Source organism: Salvelinus fontinalis, chromosome 28 (assembly GCF_029448725.1).
Source record: "Salvelinus fontinalis isolate EN_2023a chromosome 28, ASM2944872v1, whole genome shotgun sequence".
Taxonomy (NCBI): Eukaryota; Metazoa; Chordata; class Actinopteri; order Salmoniformes; family Salmonidae; genus Salvelinus; species Salvelinus fontinalis.
The window spans coordinates 38,189,694-38,207,360 of record NC_074692.1 but is presented as its reverse complement, the minus strand read 5'-3'; the positions used below and the strand labels follow the sequence as shown (position 1 = coordinate 38,207,360).

The window sequence follows — 17,667 nt, the reverse complement described above, 5'->3', positions numbered from 1 at the left end:
AATGTTCCATATTTTTTTATGCAGAAATTTGATTACATCCCTGTTAGTGAGCATTTCTCCTTTGTCAAGATAATCCATCCACCTGACAGGTGTGGCATATCAAGAAGCTGATTAAACAGCATAATCATTACACCAGTGCACCTTGTGCTGGGGACAATGAAAGGCCACTCTAAAATGTGCAGTTTTGTCACACAACATAAAATGTGCAGTTTTGTCACACAACACAATGCAATAGACGTCTCAAGTTGAGGGAGCGTGCAATTGGCATGCTGATTTCAGGAATGTCCACCAGAGCTGTTGCCAGAGATTGTTAATTTCTCTACCATAAACCACCTTCAATGTCATTTTAGAGAATTTGGCAGTAGGTCCAACCAGCCTGAGAACCTCAGACCACATGTATGGCGTCCTGTGGGCGAGTGGTTTGCAGATGTCAACGTTGTGAAGAGATGGTGGCGGTGGGGTTTGGGATGCTCTGAATCAACAGCGTGTTCCAGTTTCCACAAATATCCAGCAACATTGCACAGCCATTGAAGAGGAGTGGGACAACATTCCACAGGCAACAGCCTGATGTGAAGGAGATGTGTCGCGCTGCATGAGGCAAATGATGGTCACACCAGTTACTGACTGGTTTTCTGATCCACGCCCCTACAGATGCATACATGTATCCCCAGTCATGTGAAATCCATAGATTAGGACCTAATTAATTTATTGTAATTGACTGATTTCCTCATATGAACTGTAACTCAGTCAAATCTTTGAAAGTTGTGCATGTTGCTTATATATGTTTGTTCAGTACAATATATTTCATATGTGTGGTTACTTTGTACGCAAAAAAACTAAAATGATCCCTGACATAACTATGAAATATGCTTAAAGGGGCTATCTGCAATTGCTATATCCATTTGTGGAGTTATAAATTAATGATATATACCCAATGATTCTTGGATAATATAACTCAGATTAATCTTAGTCCTTGAATAAAAACCTATTTCAAAACCTATTCCATTGAGACTGAGAATGGTTTTTAGGCCTGGACTAATGTGTCTAAAAAACAGATCCCTTCTGTTAGTCTTGTCTCACTATCTAGTCTAGCATGAATATTTGCATAATTCCATTAAGAGACAAGTATGTCTGAGATAACACCATGAAATAAGAGGTGATTGTCAATGTCATCAGCAGTGGATTGCTGAGGAAAGGGTCTATCTGTAATTGCTATATCTATTTGTGGACTTATAAATGAATGATATATACACCCATTGATTCTTGAATAATATAACTCAGATTAATCTTAGTCCTGGAATAAAAACCTCTTTCAAAAAGGAGAATTTCCATTGAGACTGAGAATGCTTAGTCCATGGTTGCATGGCTCCGCCAATGAATTTGAGAGTGGTTACAATTCTCCAGCCCCATCCCTCAGCTACTTACAGACATTTTATCTGATTTAAGCAGCACATTCCAGTGCTGATGCATAGGAGGAGTAATATAAATGGATTGTATAGCAGTCGTCGGCTACGTTTACTTTGACATAACTTACTGATAAAACAACAATTTGCCGAATTGCCACTGGAGAAAAAAACCCACTGGTGTATTTAAGCAATAAGGCCCGAGGGGGTGTGGTATATGGCCAATATACCACAGCTAAGGGCTGTTCTTAAGCACTTTGTAAAACATATTAACTAAAATGTCAGTCAGTGAGCAAGGAATAAAGACCTGGCCGCTACAACATTATTTGATTTGACAAATTCAGCTAGGTCCGTCCAATTTTGAGTGGAAAATTCCCCATTTAAGATACTTTCTGTTATGAATGTAATGGACCACACACACACACTAGAGTAATGAACACAGGACCAGAGATCTTGGAGAATCCTCCTTTAATGGAGCTTCTTCCTCCTGTCATTGCTGACAGTAGCTATACACCATCTCATGGCACATACTGAGTGGGCAACTAACTATTGCCACTTAGCACCCTATGGACTAGAATCTATCAAGGGGGGCCTATTGTACTGTATGTAACAGGATAATATACCCTGCCTGAATGACAATTACACTGCCCACCTGCAGAGTCCCTTCTCTTACAGGAATATGGCATTAGCATTTTGTATCCTCACGTGCAACACAGTCGAGCTGACATCTCTCATCATCTTGTTCAAAGCACACACTGTATGCCACGGCAGACTTTTTTGTATCTTTTTTTACGTTTGGGAAAAAAAGTGGCATGGCGGTGGGACTTTGATTCCCTTGAAAAGCATCCCTGCAGTAGAGTAGAGTACAGTCAGAGTGAGCAGGGGCTGCTCTGTTAGCGAGCTGTCCGAGTCTGTGTAGTCCTCTCTAGTCCTCTTCAGTCTTCCAGGTGTCCGGCCTGTGTCTGTTTCGACTGAGTTACCATCCTTCAACCCCTTATTTACTCAGGCAGTCTCCTTGTCCACCTTCCACATCTGCTCCTTCACCTCGGTGGGCAGGGTGTTGAAGAGGTCCTCCTCCACCACCAGGCCCGTCTTCTTCAACTGCCTGCATTCCCCCAGCTCTACGGGCAGACAGTCCAGTCTATTCCCCCTCAGCTCCAGCTGGGTCAGCGCCGTCAGCTCCCCGAAGCGTGACGGCAGAGACGTCAGGCAGTTGTTACCCAGGTTCAGAGTACGGAGCTTTTTACACTGGAACAGCTCGTTGGGCAGGGTCTCAATCTAAGTGGGGCGAAAAGAAAGAAAAGTGGGATCGAGAGGTAGTGTCAGGTAGACGTGACTATCACCTCAAAATATGTTATAGTGTCAGGTAGACGTCACTATCACCTCAAAATATGTTATAGTGTCAGGTGGACGTGACTATCACCTCACAATATGTTATAGTGTCAGGTGGACGTCACTATCACCTCAAAATATGTTATAGTGTCAGGTGGACGTGACTATCACCTCACAATATGTTATAGTGTCAGGTGGACGTGACTATCACCTCACAATATGTTATAGTGTCAGGTGGACGTGACTATCACCTCACAATATGTTATAGTGTCAGGTGGACGTGACTATCACTGCACAATATGTTATAGTGTCAGGTGGACGTGACTATCACTGCACAATATGTTATAGTGTCAGGTGGACGTCACTATCACTGCACAATATGTTAATGGGATTTGATTCACAGTTCTCAGATGAGTCAACACGGCTACAGACAACACTTTCCTCATAACTAATCCAGAATACACCCTCAGAAATGTTTGTACAACAAACCAAATGTGAAAAGGAAAGCACTCACTCTGTTAGCAGTGACTACCAGGTACTGGAGGTTCTGCAGGTACCCCACGTCTGCTGGGATGTAGGTGAGGTTGTTGTGGCTCAGGTCCAGGAAGCGCAGCTTCCGACAGTAGAACAGCTGGCTGGGGATCTTATGGATCTTGTTCCTGTTCAGATAGAGCCTCTCCATGTTGTTGAGGGTGCCGATCTGGATGGGAATGTAGGCGATCTGGTTGTACCAGAGTTTAAGGCAGACCAGCCGGTGCAGGTGCTGGAAGCTGATGATCTCCTCGATGGTCTTCAGGTTGTTGTCCTTCAATGATGACAATAATAATACATTTCATTCATACATACAAAAACATTTAATAAATACAGGGCCAGTTTCCCTGACACAGATTAAGATTAGTCCTGGACTAGATTTGGGGCATTTTCACACAGGTTTTCACTTAGCTGTAGTTCGAATCAGAGTTTGATTATTTGTTACACATACATACATATATGTACGTACACTACCGCTTGTATTTGGCGCATGTGACAATTAAAGTGTGATTTGAATAGTCTATATTCAGTAGCCTATATCCCCGGTATAGCCCCAGTCCCCCTAATCTGATTGGATGTGGTCATAAATGTGCAGCTACTCACAGAATGTTTCAGAGATATCAAGTTATGGTACTGCATGCACTTCATCAAATGCTCTCAGTCAAGCAACCAATAATACTGCGCAGCACTGGTTATTTTCCTGTGTTTAGTCTGGACTGCATTCTCACCGGCAGCGAACCGCACCACGGTACGAAATTAATCAGACCGAGATTTTCCTTTTTGAGCGAACCATGTGCGTTGTTTAGTGCATTCCTGAGTGCAGACAGAGTGTTCACACTAGCCCAAACTAACCGAACTAAGGGAGGAAAAGTAGCAGAATTCAGAAAAAACGCTCCAAATCAATTTGGTGTGAGAGTCCGCTTAATGTGTCCGGGAAACCAGTCACTTATATAATAAAATCCCCAAGATGAATAAAAACAATAGAATCACGTAATACAATTGGTGAGAACACAAATTAAAAGTACACTGAACGCAGGGTTGCAAAATTCTTGTAACGTTCCCAAAATTCCCTGGTTTTCCTGAAATCTCAATTGGCAGATTCCTGGAATGAGGAGAGAATAAGCACACAATCTCAAATCCTGCAACCAGGATTTCTGGGAAACCAGGGAAATTTGGGAAAGTTACAAGAATGTTGCAACATTAATGGAACGTAATAAACAGCAATGACAAACGAACCTTGAGGTCAATCTCCTGCAAGTTGTGCAGGCTGAAGATGGAGTGTGGGATGCGTTCTAAGTCACAACGGATCAGCTCCAGTTCAGTCAGGTTCACCATCTTCTTCAGGCTGTTGAGGACCATCAGCTTGGTGCCCTCGTTGTTGACTGACAGCTTCTGGAGGTGCACCCCCACGTCCGTCACCACCTGAGGTGAAGAACATCATACATAAAAGGTGAAATATTACAGTGCAGGGAGAGGGGGGAAAACAACAGGGTTTGACAGGGGCTCCTCTCCCAAACCAAATGATTCAAACTATAAATTACATAAAAACAAACAAAGACAAGATCAAAAGATAGAGTGAGGAAGATAAAAAAAAAAGAAACAAATACCTGAGGTAGCTTGGTAAGGTTACTCTTCAGCCGGAGCACCTTGAGCCTCTTCAGCTCCCGTAGCCCATCAATAACAATGTATCGGTTGTTCTCTGCGCTCAGGTTCCCCGTCAGGTGCAGCTCGTTCAGGTTCTTCAGGCTGTAGATCCACAGAGGGATCTCCTTGATGTCGGTGAACTTGATGTGGAGGGACTTGAGGTTCTCCCTGAGGAAGGCCAAGGCGGGAGCCTCGATCTTAGCCGGGGTATGGTACAGCCACATCTCCTTCAGGTTGACCAGCTGGGCGATGATAGGAGGGATGGTGATGTCTGGAATGAGCTCCAGCTTCAGTACCTACAATAATAACAAAAAATAATACATTTGGACCGAGAGGCCGATATCTAAGCTCAATAAACTGAAGTGACATTGGCAGGAGCAGTGTACAAGTTTCTTCTTTTAAGACATCGTGTAATTATTCCGACACACCAGATGTGCGAGTACTTTTCCTATAATGTACAACAAATCACAAAGTTTCTACAGTGTGTGCATTCAAAAATAGACCAAGTCAAGGCACGTGGACAAAATGGAATACACTCTACACAAACTACCTCCAGCTCTATCAGGTCAAACACTGTGTCTGGGATGCCGCTCAGCATGAAGAGGTGCAGCTCCAGCTTCTCCTGGGAGTTATTGGTGATTCTCTGCCTCAGTTTGTCCAGAGTCCACTCGTTGTTCAGGTTGAGCTGCCGCAGCTTGTTCTCGCTCACCTCGGACAGGAAGACAGCAAAGCGTTTGGAGTACAGAGGGTCGTACTGGTCAATCATGTGCAGCATGAAAGCAAAGTCGTTCTTCACGTCCGGTATGTCGCTGTAACTGCTCTCCTCTCGTATCGACTCGAAGGAGTATTTCTTCAGCGAGCGCCGCAGCATCCAACAGAGAGTGTACATGCAAATTAATCCGTAAACCCCCACTAAGCTGATGTAGACGCAGGCTAGGATCTTAAACAGAGTGGCCAGAGGATGAGCACAACGATACATGCTGTACCCTGTGAGGCTCTCTATATCCACACTACAGTCCACGCTGAACTGAATATTGTGCACATAATACCCCGTATAGCAGATAATAAAAATGAACTTAATGACTTTGATAATAGTCTGTCGGATGTAGAGCCTGTACACAATGTCTCCCTCTTCCACGTGTATGCGGAACTTTTTCACCTTTTCGAACAGAGCTTTTGCCTGTTCGCCCTCTTTCTTATCCAGTACACCTGTCTCAGTGCGGTCCACGATCCCCTGCTCCAGGCGAGACTTTGTCTTTTGGAGCATGGGGACGCTGGCCTCCACGTCCTCGCTGACAAACGACGCCTTCTTATCCATGGAGCCGTTCATCTTGTGGGGCTTGGGGTCGCGTTCCTCCACCACCGTCTCAGACAGAGCCCTGGTGGTCCAGGGAGAGTCAAAACACTTGAGTAAGATGGACACAAAGTGCTCCAGTTTGGAGCTAGTCCGGGGGAACTTGAACCAGAAGTTACTGCAGGCCAGGAAGATGAGGGTATGCAGTAGCACCAGGTAGGGGAAGTACTTGGCAAACCAGTGCAGGCGGTTCTCGTAGCACACAGCGTCTACGTAGTTGTACTGGTGGCGATCCAGGTTGTATTGGATCCCTTTGGGCTCCAACAAGAGCGGGGCCGACAGAGTAGCGTTGAAATACCTCCTGCAGGTCTGGTTGACCACCCACTTGCAAGGCAGGCAGATCATCTTGTCCTGGGTGACCTAGAATGAAGCAAAAGCATTTTAAGTACATGGACAATAGTAAAGTAAGCATTTTACTGTAGTGTGTGCATACTATGCTGTCTCCTGTGCATATTACAAATAACACTTTAAATTGATTTGTAACAGAAGCTGAACAAAAACAAGATCAAGTACATAGGAAAAAAAGGGAATGTCCTCTAACGGACCTGCAGAGTGCCCCCGAACACGGCGATCATGAGCATGACGATGGAGATGTAGTCGGTGAAGACGTCCCACCATGGCTTCAGGATGCGGTAGGCCGGCTGGCAGTCTACAAAGTAACGCAGCTCAGTGATGGGGATCATGGCTTATCTGGGAAGAGGAGAGATAATAATAATAATTAGGTGGGTGGTTATATTTATCCTGTTTCACACATGTACAAGTATGTATTACACGCATGTGTGAATTGGAAATGTGTTTTTTTGCAAACCCCAACTCTCCCTCTGACACCCTACGAGAGTTGGGTCACGATGGCGGCCCTGGAGCAATTAGGGTTAAGTGCCTTGCTCAAGGTCACAGATGGATTTTTCACCTTGTCGGATTGGGGATTTGAACTAGCGACCTTTCGGTTATTGGCCCAACGCTTTAACCACTAGGCTACCTGCCACCCATAGTATGACAGACAGGAGGTTTCATAATTTCAAATTCAACATTTTTTTATGATCAAATTGCAGAAGAGCAATTCTGAATTTCTGAAATACTTGGCATTTAAAAATGAGGTCCAATAAAATAACGGTGCACTCGCCACTAATAAATTGTCTACTACATTAAAATAGGGAAATCTGTTTTGTGCCATAAAAAAAAATCTATTGCATCCGGAACATATATAGATTAGCTACCGCAATTAGTAACAGCCATTCCCGTCTTCTTTTAACACTCAAATCAATGAAGACTACCATAGCTCTTGCCTCTGGAACTCCATGAACAAAACAAGCATCCTATGTCAAATGAATGTAATGTGTAACACATATTCTGTACTGACGGCATCAGAAAAGGGAGATACCTGGTCAACTGCACAACTGAATGCATTCAACCGAAATAGGTCTTCCGTATTTAACCCAACCCCTCTGAATCAATAGCAGCAATGCTAACCGGGTCATGCATCCGATAATAGGCAACCAGATGGATTCAGTTGAAGAGGTATAGTAATTGAATAGACTGACTACCACATGCATGTTCTGACACCTATATTGGCTGGTTTGCTATTGATTTCACTATTGTTAAACAGGTCCAGTTAATCTAGCTGCCATATGGCAGGGTTTGGGACAGCATTTTCATTAGGGCTGGCAGGGTGTGTGTGTTGGGCTGGGAATTGCCAGGGACCTCACAATATTATATTAAATCGCAATACCATACATATATTGCGATTCACCTGATTCAATATTGCGATTTGATTGCTATTTGATGTCCCAAACATATTGCTCACTATACAGCCAGGCCATAAATATTTGGACATTGACCAAGTTATTATTATTTTAGCTGTCGATCACAGCATATTGGAGTTTAAATTAAATAATGAATATCAGCTGAAAGTGCAGACCTTCAGCTTTAATTTGAGGTATTTACATCCAAATTGTGTGAACGAGGTGGGAATTAAAGCACTTTTTAATGTGGTCCCCCCCCTTTTCAAGGGACCAAAAGTAATTGGACAATTGGCTGCTCAGCTGTTCCATGGCCAGGTGTGTTTTATTCCCTCATTAGTTAATTTACAAGTAAGCAGATAAATGGTCTAGAGGCATTTTTTTAGGAGGTAGATCGGCTTTAATATTGTAGATAGATTGTAGCTTCCATCAATGTAATTGTCTGCATCATTTCCAATCCCACACACACACACACACACACACACACACACACACATACATACATACATATATATATATTTCCTTTATTATCCTCCAACCCTACCACCCTTCACCCAATCGGAGCAAACTAGTGAACAACAACGCTCAGGCCTGTATTTCCAGCTTATACATACTATATACATTTTTTGGACACAATCTATTTAACAATAGTTTCATTTTGTTTGTTTTTACTCCTGTCCTTACTCACCCTCAATCTCTCCCATCTATTTCTGATGTCCATCCGGTTCTATTTGCCATATCTTTCAAACTGTGCTCCTTCAAAAAAGTTCTAAACCTATATACGTTTACGGACACAGTATGTTTTACATGAGTTATTAGTTGTTATTAGAAGGACACAGTATGTTTTACATTAGTTATCTTGTTGTTATTAGTCCCAACCTTCAGCTCCATTCAACCCCTCCCATCTATCTCTTAACACCATCCATATTGGATTTCTATTTGCCATATACACTGCTCAAAAAAATAAAGGGAACACTTAAACAACACAATGTAACTCCAAGTCAATCACACTTCTGTGAAATCAAACTGTCCACTTAGGAAGCAAAACTGATTGACAATACATTTAACATGCTGTTGTGCAAATGGAATAGACAAAAGGTGGAAATTATAGGCAATTAGTAAGACACCCCCAAAAAAGGAATGGTTCTGCAGGTGGTGATCACAGACCACTTCCCAGTTCCTATGCTTCCTGGCTGATGTTTTGGTCACTTTTGAATGCTGGCGGTGCTCTCACTCTAGTGGTAGCATGAGACGGAGTCTACAACCTACACAAGTGGCTCAGGTAGTGCAGTTCATCCAGGATGGCACATCAATGCGAGCTGTGGCAAAAAGGTTTGCTGTGTCTGTCAGCGTAGTGTCCAGAGCATGGAAGCGCTACCAGGAGACAGGCCAGTACATCAGGAGACGTGGAGGCGGCCGTAGGAGGGCAACAACCCAGCAGCAGGACCGCTACCTCCGCCTTTGTGCAAGGAGGTGCACTGCCAGAGCCCTGCAAAATGACCTCCAGCAGGCCACAAATGTGCATAATTAATTATTTCCCTGGTGCTTTCCCGGAAAGGCTCTGGAGCAACGAACCGCCCTTGCTGTCTCTCCAGGGCCGGTTCCCCTCTCTCCACTGGGATTCTCTGCCTCTAACCCTGTTACTGGGGCTGAGTCACTGGCTTGCTGGTGCTCTTTCATGCCGTCCCTAGGAGGGGTGCGTCACTTGAGTGGGTTGAGTTACTGACGTGAACTTTCTGTCTGGGTTGGCGCCCCCCCTTGGTTGTGCTGTGGTGGAGACCTTTGTGGGCTATACTCGGCCTTGTCTCAGGATTGTAAGTTGGTGGTTGAGGATATCCCTCTAGTGGTGTGGGGGCTGTGCTTTGGCAGAGTGGGTGGGGTTATATCCTTCCTGTTTGGCCCTGTCCGGGGGTTTCTTCGGATGGGGCCACAGTGTCTCCTGACCGCTCCTGTCTCAGCCTCCAGTATTTATGCTGCAGTAGTTTATGTGTCGGGGGGCTAGGGTCAGTTGGTTATACCTGGAATACTTCTCCTGTCTTATCCAGTGTCCTGTGTGAATTTAAGTATGCTCTCTCTAATTCTCTCGTTCTCTCTTTCTCTCTGAGAACCTGAGCCCTAGGACCATACGTCAGGACTACCGGGCATGCTGACACCTTGCTGTCCCCAGTCCACCTGGCCTTGCTGCTATTCCAGTTTCAACTGTTTCTGCCTGCGGTTACGAAACCCCTACCTGTCCCAGACCTGCTGTTTTCAACTCTTAATGATCGGCTATGAAAAGCCAACTGAGATTTATTCCTGATTATTATTTGACCATGCTTGTCATTTATGAACATTTTGAAAATCTTGGCTCTCTCTAATTTTCTCCTTCTCTCTTTCTCTCGGAGGACCTGAGCCCTAGGACCATACGTCGGGACTACCGGCCGTGGTGACTCCTTGCTGCCCCCAGTCCGCCTGGCCTTGCTGCTATTCCAGTTTCAACTCTTCTGCCTGCGGTTATGGAACCCCTACCTGTCCCAGACCTGCTGTTTTCAACTCTTAATGATCGGCTATGAAAAGCCAACTGAGATTTATTCCTGATTATTATTTGACCATGCTTGTCATTTATGAACATTTTGAAAATCTTGGCTCTCTCTAATTTTCTCCTTCTCTCTTTCTTTCTCTCGGAGGACCTGGGCCCTAGGACCATGCGTCGGGACTGCCGCCCGTGGTGACTCCTTGCTGTCCCCAGTCCGCCTGGCCTTGCTGCTATTCCAGTTTCAGCTGTTCTGCCTGCGGTTATGGAACACCCACCTGTCCCAGACCTGTTGTTTTTCAACTCTTAATGATCAGCTATGAAAAGCCAACTGAAAATTATTCATGATTATTATTTGACCATGCTTGTCACTTATGAACATTTTTGAACATCTTGGCATAGTTTTGTTATAATCTCCACCCGGCACAGCCAGAAGAGGACTGGCCACCCCTCATAGCCTGGTTCCTCTCTAGGTTTCTTCCTAGGTTTTGGCCTTTCTAGGGAGTTTTTCCTAGCCACCGTGCTTCTACACCTGCATTCTAGCTGTTTGGGGTTTTAGGCTGGGTTTCTGTACAGCACTTCGAGATATTATCTGATGTACGAAGGGCTATATAAAATAAAATTGATTGATTGATTAAAATAAAATAAAATTGATTGATTGAAGAAAAACCCCTTCACAACAGTTGGCCAGATCAGGAACACCATCCAGGAGGTAGGCGTATCTGTGTCAAAGTCAACAATCAAGAGAAGACTTCACCAGAGTAAATACAGAGGGTTTACCACAAGATGTAAACCATTGGTAAGCCTCAAAAACAGGAAGACCAGATTAGAGGTTTGCCAAAAAACGTCTAAAAAAAGCCTGTACAGTTCTGGAACAACATCCTATAGACAGATGAGATGAAGATCAACTTGTACCAGAATGATGGGAAGAGAAGAGTATGGAAAAGGGAAGGACCTGCTCATGGTCTGAAGCATACCACCTCATCTGTGAAGCATGGTGGAGGTAGTGTTATGGCGTGGGCATGTATGGCTGCCAATGGAACTGGTTCACTTGTATTTATTGATGATGTGACTGCTGAAAAAAGCAGCAGGATGAATTCTGAAGTGTTTAGGGCTATATTATCTGCTCAGATTCAGCCAAATTCTTCAAAACTCCTTGGACGGCACTTCACAGTTCAGATGGACAATGACCCGAAGCAAACTGCGAAAGCAACCCAATACTTTTTTAAGGCAAAGAATTGGAATGTTCTGCAATGGCCAAGTCAATCACCTGACCTGAATCCAATTGAGCATGCATTTCACTTGCTGAAGACAAAACACCCAAGAACAAGAAGGAACTGAAGACAGCTGCAGTAAAGGCCTGGCAGAGCATCACCAGGGAAGAAACCCAGCATCTAGTGATGTCTATGGGTTCCAGACTTCAGGCAGTCATTGACTACAAAGGATTTGCAAAACAAGTATTAAAAATAACAATTTAATTTATGATTATGTCAGTTGGTCCAATTACTTTTGAGCCCCTAAAATTCAGGGGCTATGTATAAAAATGGTTGTAATTCCTACACGGGTAATAATTTGTACAAAACCCTTAAATTAAAGATGAAAGTCTACACATAAAGCACATCTTGATTGTTTCCTTTCAAATCCATTGTGGTGGAGTACAGAACCAAAATGATGCAAATTGTGTCACTGTCCAAATCCTTACTGACTGTATGTCTGCTGCCGAGAGACCAGTCAGGGAAATAAAAGTGCTGAAAACATGTTGGCTCACCATTTAAAAAGAAGATGGAGAACAAGCTATAGGATGAAAAATAGTTCTGGTGCAGGTATAGCCGACTAGAGCTACCTAACAAAACAAAAAATACAAATCAATAGTTGGAGTCAAAGTATTGATATAATCCTAAATAATATTGCGATATTTAACTGTATCAATTCCCTCCCCCCATCACCAATTTGGATTACCCTGGAAAACACACACCATGTCTCAGAAGACCAAAGTCAGTTAGCAGTAATCCAATTCATCAGTGGTTAGATTAGTAATTTAAGTGTTTAAATCACTTCAAATATGAAGAAAGAAACGCAGAGACCTGGCCATGAAAATGCACTGCTCAAAAAAATAAAGGGAACACTTAAACAACACAATGTAACTCCGAGTCAATCACACTTCTGTGAAATCAAACTGTCCACTTAGGAAGCAACACTAAATGACAATAAATTTCACATGCTGTTGTGCAAATGGAATAGACAAAAGGTGGAAATTATAGGCAATTAGCAAGACACCCCCAAAAAAGGAGTGATTCTGCAGGTGGTGACCACAGACCACTTCTCAGTTCCTATGCTTCCTGGCTGATTTTTTGGTCACTTTCGAATGCTGGCGGTGCTCTCACTCTAATGGTAGCATGAGACGGAGTCTACAACCCACACAACTGACTCAGGTAGTGCAGTTCATCCAGGATGGCACATCAATGCGAGCTGTGGCAAAAAGGTTTGCTGTGTCTGTCAGCGTAGTGTCCAGAGCATGGAGGCGCTCCTCAGTTCCTATGTGTTCAGAGCATGGAAGCGCTACCAGGAGACAGGCCAGTACATCAGGAGACGTGGAGGAGGCCGTAGGAGGGCAACAACCCAGCAGCAGGACCGCTACCTCCGCCTTTGTGCAAGGAGGTGCACTGCCAGAGCCCTGCAAAATGACCTCCAGCAGGCCACAAATGTGCATGTGTCAGCATGTGGTCTCACAAGGGGTCTGAGGATCTCATCTCGGTACCTAATGGCAGTCAGGCTACCTCTGGCGAGCACATGGAGGGCTGTGCGGGCCCACAAAGAAATGCCACCCCACACCATGACTGACCCATCGCCAAACCGGTCATGCTGGAGGATGTTGCAGGCAGCAGAACGTTCTCCACGGCGTCTCCAGACTCTGTCACGTCTGTCACATGTGCTCATGTGCTCAGTGTGAACCTGCTTTCATCTGTGAAGAGCACAGATGGCGAATTTGCCAATCTTGGTGTTCTCTGGCAAATGCCAAATGTCCTGCACGGTGTTGGGCTGTAAGCACAACCCCCACCTGTGGACGTCGGGCCCTCATACCACCCTCATGGAGTCTGTTTCTGACCGTTTGAGCAGACACATGCAAATTTGTGGCCTGCTGGAGGTCATTTTGCAGGGCGCTGGCAGTGCACCTCCTTGCACAAAGGCGGAGGTAGCGGTCCTGCTTCTGGGTTGTTGCCCTCCTTCGGCCTCCTCCACGTCTCCTGATGTACTGGCCTGTCTCCTGGTAGCGCCTCCATGCTGTGGACACTACGCTGACAGACACAGCAAACCTTTTTGCCACAGCTCGCATTGATGTGCCATCCTGGATGAGCTGCACTACCTGAGCCACTTGTGTGGGTTGTAGACTCCGTCTCATGCTACCACTAGAGTGAAAGCACCGCCAGCATTCAAAAGTGACCAAAACATCAGCCAGGAAGCATAGGAACTGAGAAGTGGTGTGTGGTCACAACCTGCAGAACCATTCCTTTTTTGGGGGTGTCTTACTAATTGCCTATAATTTCCACCTTTTGTCTATTCCATTTGCACGACAGCATGTGAAATGTATTGTCAATCAGTGTTGCTTCCTAAGTGGACAGTTTGATTTCACAGAAGTGTGATTGACTTGGAGTTACATTGTGTTGTTTAAGTGTTCCCTTTATCTTTTTGAGCAGTGTACTTGGAAAATAGAAGAGGAACAATATTGAAGTGTTTACATGCAGTGAGAAGAACAAGGTAGTGAGATGAATGTATAACAAAAGCTATGGGGAAGGTAGTTGGCAGATCATTAAAACATTCCAGAATTAAAACATTCCAGAATAGATAGGAGACACAAGTGACAGAAAATCGAAACTAACAGAAAAAAAAATGCAGTCTAGTTATCCTACATGTCCAATATTCCACATTTTAAAGTAGAAGAAATGATACTTACAAAATCTGGAATAAAATACAGTAGAACAGTAAGTCTCCATTTATGAACAGCATACAAAATATGCCTTCTCTATTTAGGCCTTCAACTCCAATACTTAACTACCATGAAGATAGACAGACTGATAAACCTCTGACATTTTACCATGTGTCCCGCTCTTTCACTTGCGTGCCACTCTCACCAAGAACATTATCTTCACAACTGTAACACTTCTATAGACAAATCTTCCGTTTTGGCTCGTCCTATCCAAACACAAACCACAGGCACGACAGCCACCTTACTTTCGTTATCTATTCTTAGTCGTTTCCCATAATAATACCCAGGGTATTGTCTCCCAGCGACCTTCAGGAGGAGATCCTGTTTACCTTAGAGGAGGAGGAGGCGGCGCTGACTGTCTGTTTCCAGTAGGCTCAACACTGTATCGCCAGCTCCTGTCTCCAGTAGACTCAACACTGTATCTCCAGCTCCTGTCTCCTAGTAGGCTTAACACTGTATCTCCAGCTCCTGTCTCCTAGTAGACTCAACACTGTATCTCCTGCTCCTGTCTCCTAGTAGGCTCAACACTGTATCGCCAGCTCCTGTCTCCAGTAGACTCAACACTGTATCTCCAGCTCCTGTCTCCCAGTAGGCTCAACACTGTATCGCCAGCTCCTGTCTCCAGTAGGCTCAACACTGTATCTCCTGCTCCTGTCTCCAGTAGGCTCAACACTGTATCTCCTGCTCCTGTCTCCAGTAGACTCAACACTGTATCTCCAGCTCCTGTCTCCTAGTAGGCTTAACACTGTATCTCCAGCTCCTGTCTCCTAGTAGGCTCAACACTGTATCTCCTGCTCCTGTCTCCCAGTAGGCTCAACACTGTGTCTCCAGCTCCTGTCTCCTAGTAGGCTCAACACTGTATCTCCTGCTCCTGTCTCCCAGTAGGCTCAACACTGTGTCTCCAGCTCCTGTCTCCCAGTAGGCTCAACACTGTGTCTACAGCTCCTGTCTCCCAGTAGGCTCAACACTGTGTCTCCAGCTCCTGTCTCCCAGTAGGCTCAACACTGTGTCTTCAGCTCCTGTCTCCCAGTAGGCTCAACACTGTGTCTCCAGCTCCTGTCTCCCAGTAGGCTCAACACTGTACCCCGTGTCTCCTGCTGGTCTACCTAGAAGGAACATTGGAAGGAACCTAATAGCCCTTCTCCTCTCTGGATGGTCATTCTATTTCCGGAATATGTTATTTAGTTCTTTAGAACGTGTTTCAAAAATTCTGCTGCAAAGTAATAAATAAAGCACATAAAAAGCTGTAGGATTGAAGAATCCACATGTGTTCGTTATTGCCAACTTTGTTACTTGCAACGTTTATTTCGTAACATATTCTAAAGAACATATTCCTGAAAATATCATCCCTGCCCTCCTCACTCATTCCCACAAGACTGGGAGTTGGCTATCTGTCGCTGCCTGTGTTCAGTGAGGAAGACAGATAAAACAGACAGACTTCCTGTGGAGATGAGAATTCGACGCCTGCCTAGCCCCACTACAGCCTAGCCCAGCCCAGTCAGACCTCCAACCTACTCCCACACACAATGTCATTGTCACAACAATTCAGTCCAATTCAGAGACCAGACAACCCATTAGAGTACTGACAAAACGCACTGATTTGTAAAACTTTTCTTTCTACAGGGCCAATAGAAGCACAAAAAGACAGCACTCAGTGAGTGAGAGTAGCCACATGAATGACCAAACTTCATATTCTTATGTAATATGAGGTACACAATAATTCTGAGTACTGCACAGATAATTGAAGAGTTAGAAACATGGCTAGATGACATCTCTGGGAGACTAGCCTAATTTCTGTTAACTGTGCAGGTATCTAGGCATCTGCTCTTTTTTTTATTTAACTAGGCAAGTCAGTTAAGAACAAATTCGTATTTACAATGACGGCCTACCCCGGCCAAACCCGGATTACGCTGGGCCAATTGTGCGCCGCCCTATGGGACTTCCAATCACAGCCAGATGTGTTACAGCCTGGATTCGAACCAGGGCCCGTTGTGACGCTTCTTGCACTGAGATGCAGTGCCTTAGACCACTGCTCCACTCTGGAGCTCTTACCACAGTGTTGATACTGGTGTGATCTGTACTTCGGTACCTGGTGTGGTCGTTGGTGGATATCCCACTCAGTGAAAGCCCATCGATCCTCATGAGCCCAGGTGTCTTCTATCTCCATAGGAATGGGTGCCTAATCTGAAAACGGAAGGAAATTGGAAGAGGAATAAGCCTAATTAGGCCTAGCAAGCAACTATTTAATGTCTGGTCTTGTAGCACTGGGGTTAATACCTATCAGACAAACTCACTAGCTAGCAAACAGACTGGCAAGATGTAGGCTTGTATACAACACTAACAGCTTAAGCTTACATAAGTCTGACATCCCATTCCCAAAGTTGAAATCACATGCCTGGGAAGACATGTGGATTTAAGCACTTGAAAGGGTGACACACACATTACATGACATGGCTTATTCTGGAGTCTGATGATGTGACCAGTTTGCAAAGTTCAAAACACATGGATGATCTCATGAAATTCAAGAGACAATTGCAATCTCCATGGTGAAATACTCTAGCTAGACAGTCTAGATACATTATTTACCCTGCTAACTATCTAGCCTTGTCATATACATTTAGTAACTAACGTAAATGACAGCTAGCTAGGTAACTAATGATAGCTAACTAGCTACAGTAGCTAGTTGGCCAAGTCATGCCAGATAAAACCGGTATATGATGCAGACGATTGAGAAGTTCAGCTGCTAGATAGCCTTTAATCGATGATCAATTAGACAGTGTGTAGCTATTGATGTTATAATTTCAGTGATGGCTAGCTTAGAAACATACACCAGTTATAGTTAAACTGGTTAGCTAGCTATAACGTTAGCTAGCGTAGCTTGCTAGCTGACATTTCTTAGCATTAAAACGTTAGCTCGACCGGCATTACCATAAACAACTCTCAGAGAAGTAAGGCCCATCTTGACTATCGTTTTAACTAACTATAGTCTAGTTACTAGACAACTTACTCAGTTTTGCTCCACTGCAGCAAGGCTGGCGAACACCACAGGCTAACAGAAATACATGATGGTGTGGGGCTAGCTAATTTTAGCTAGCTAGTGTTGCCTTCTTTTCATCTGTTGTCGTTGAGCATTGCAGCCTGCAATTATGCCCATTTCCGATAGGCGG

General features: G+C 44.5%; 1 protein-coding gene across 3 annotated transcripts; it reads right to left on the bottom strand.

Moving 5' to 3' along the window:
• Positions 1–17,620, bottom strand: LOC129826677 (volume-regulated anion channel subunit LRRC8A-like). 3 transcript variants are annotated; one of them, XM_055887657.1, is made up of 8 exons: positions 17,508–17,620; positions 16,553–16,684; positions 6,810–6,954; positions 5,461–6,624; positions 4,879–5,206; positions 4,503–4,693; positions 3,250–3,540; positions 1–2,681 (listed from the first exon to the last, which is right to left on the bottom strand). In XM_055887657.1, exons 3-8 carry the CDS (start codon positions 6,945–6,947, stop codon positions 2,406–2,408), a joined length of 2,388 nt encoding a protein of 795 aa, XP_055743632.1. In that variant the 5' UTR covers positions 6,948–6,954; positions 16,553–16,684; positions 17,508–17,620; the 3' UTR covers positions 1–2,405. The 3 variants fall into 3 exon arrangements, with proteins under 3 accessions (XP_055743632.1, XP_055743631.1, XP_055743633.1); XM_055887656.1 differs by having other exon boundaries at positions 16,590–16,684; XM_055887658.1 differs by lacking the exons at positions 16,553–16,684; positions 17,508–17,620 and adding an exon at positions 16,390–16,516.
• Positions 17,621–17,667: the final 47 nt, after the last annotated feature.

Coding starts and splice junctions, on each gene's coding strand:
- LOC129826677 (XM_055887657.1), bottom strand. CDS start 6,947: ATGATCCCCATCACTGAGCTGCGTTACTTTGTAGACTGCCAGCCGGCC. Junction 6,625..6,809: donor TGTTCGGGGGCACTCTGCAG/GTCCGTTAGAGG, acceptor GCTTCATTCTAG/GTCACCCAGGACAAGATGAT. Junction 3,541..4,502: donor TGCAGGAGATTGACCTCAAG/GTTCGTTTGTCA, acceptor TCATCATTGAAG/GACAACAACCTGAAGACCAT.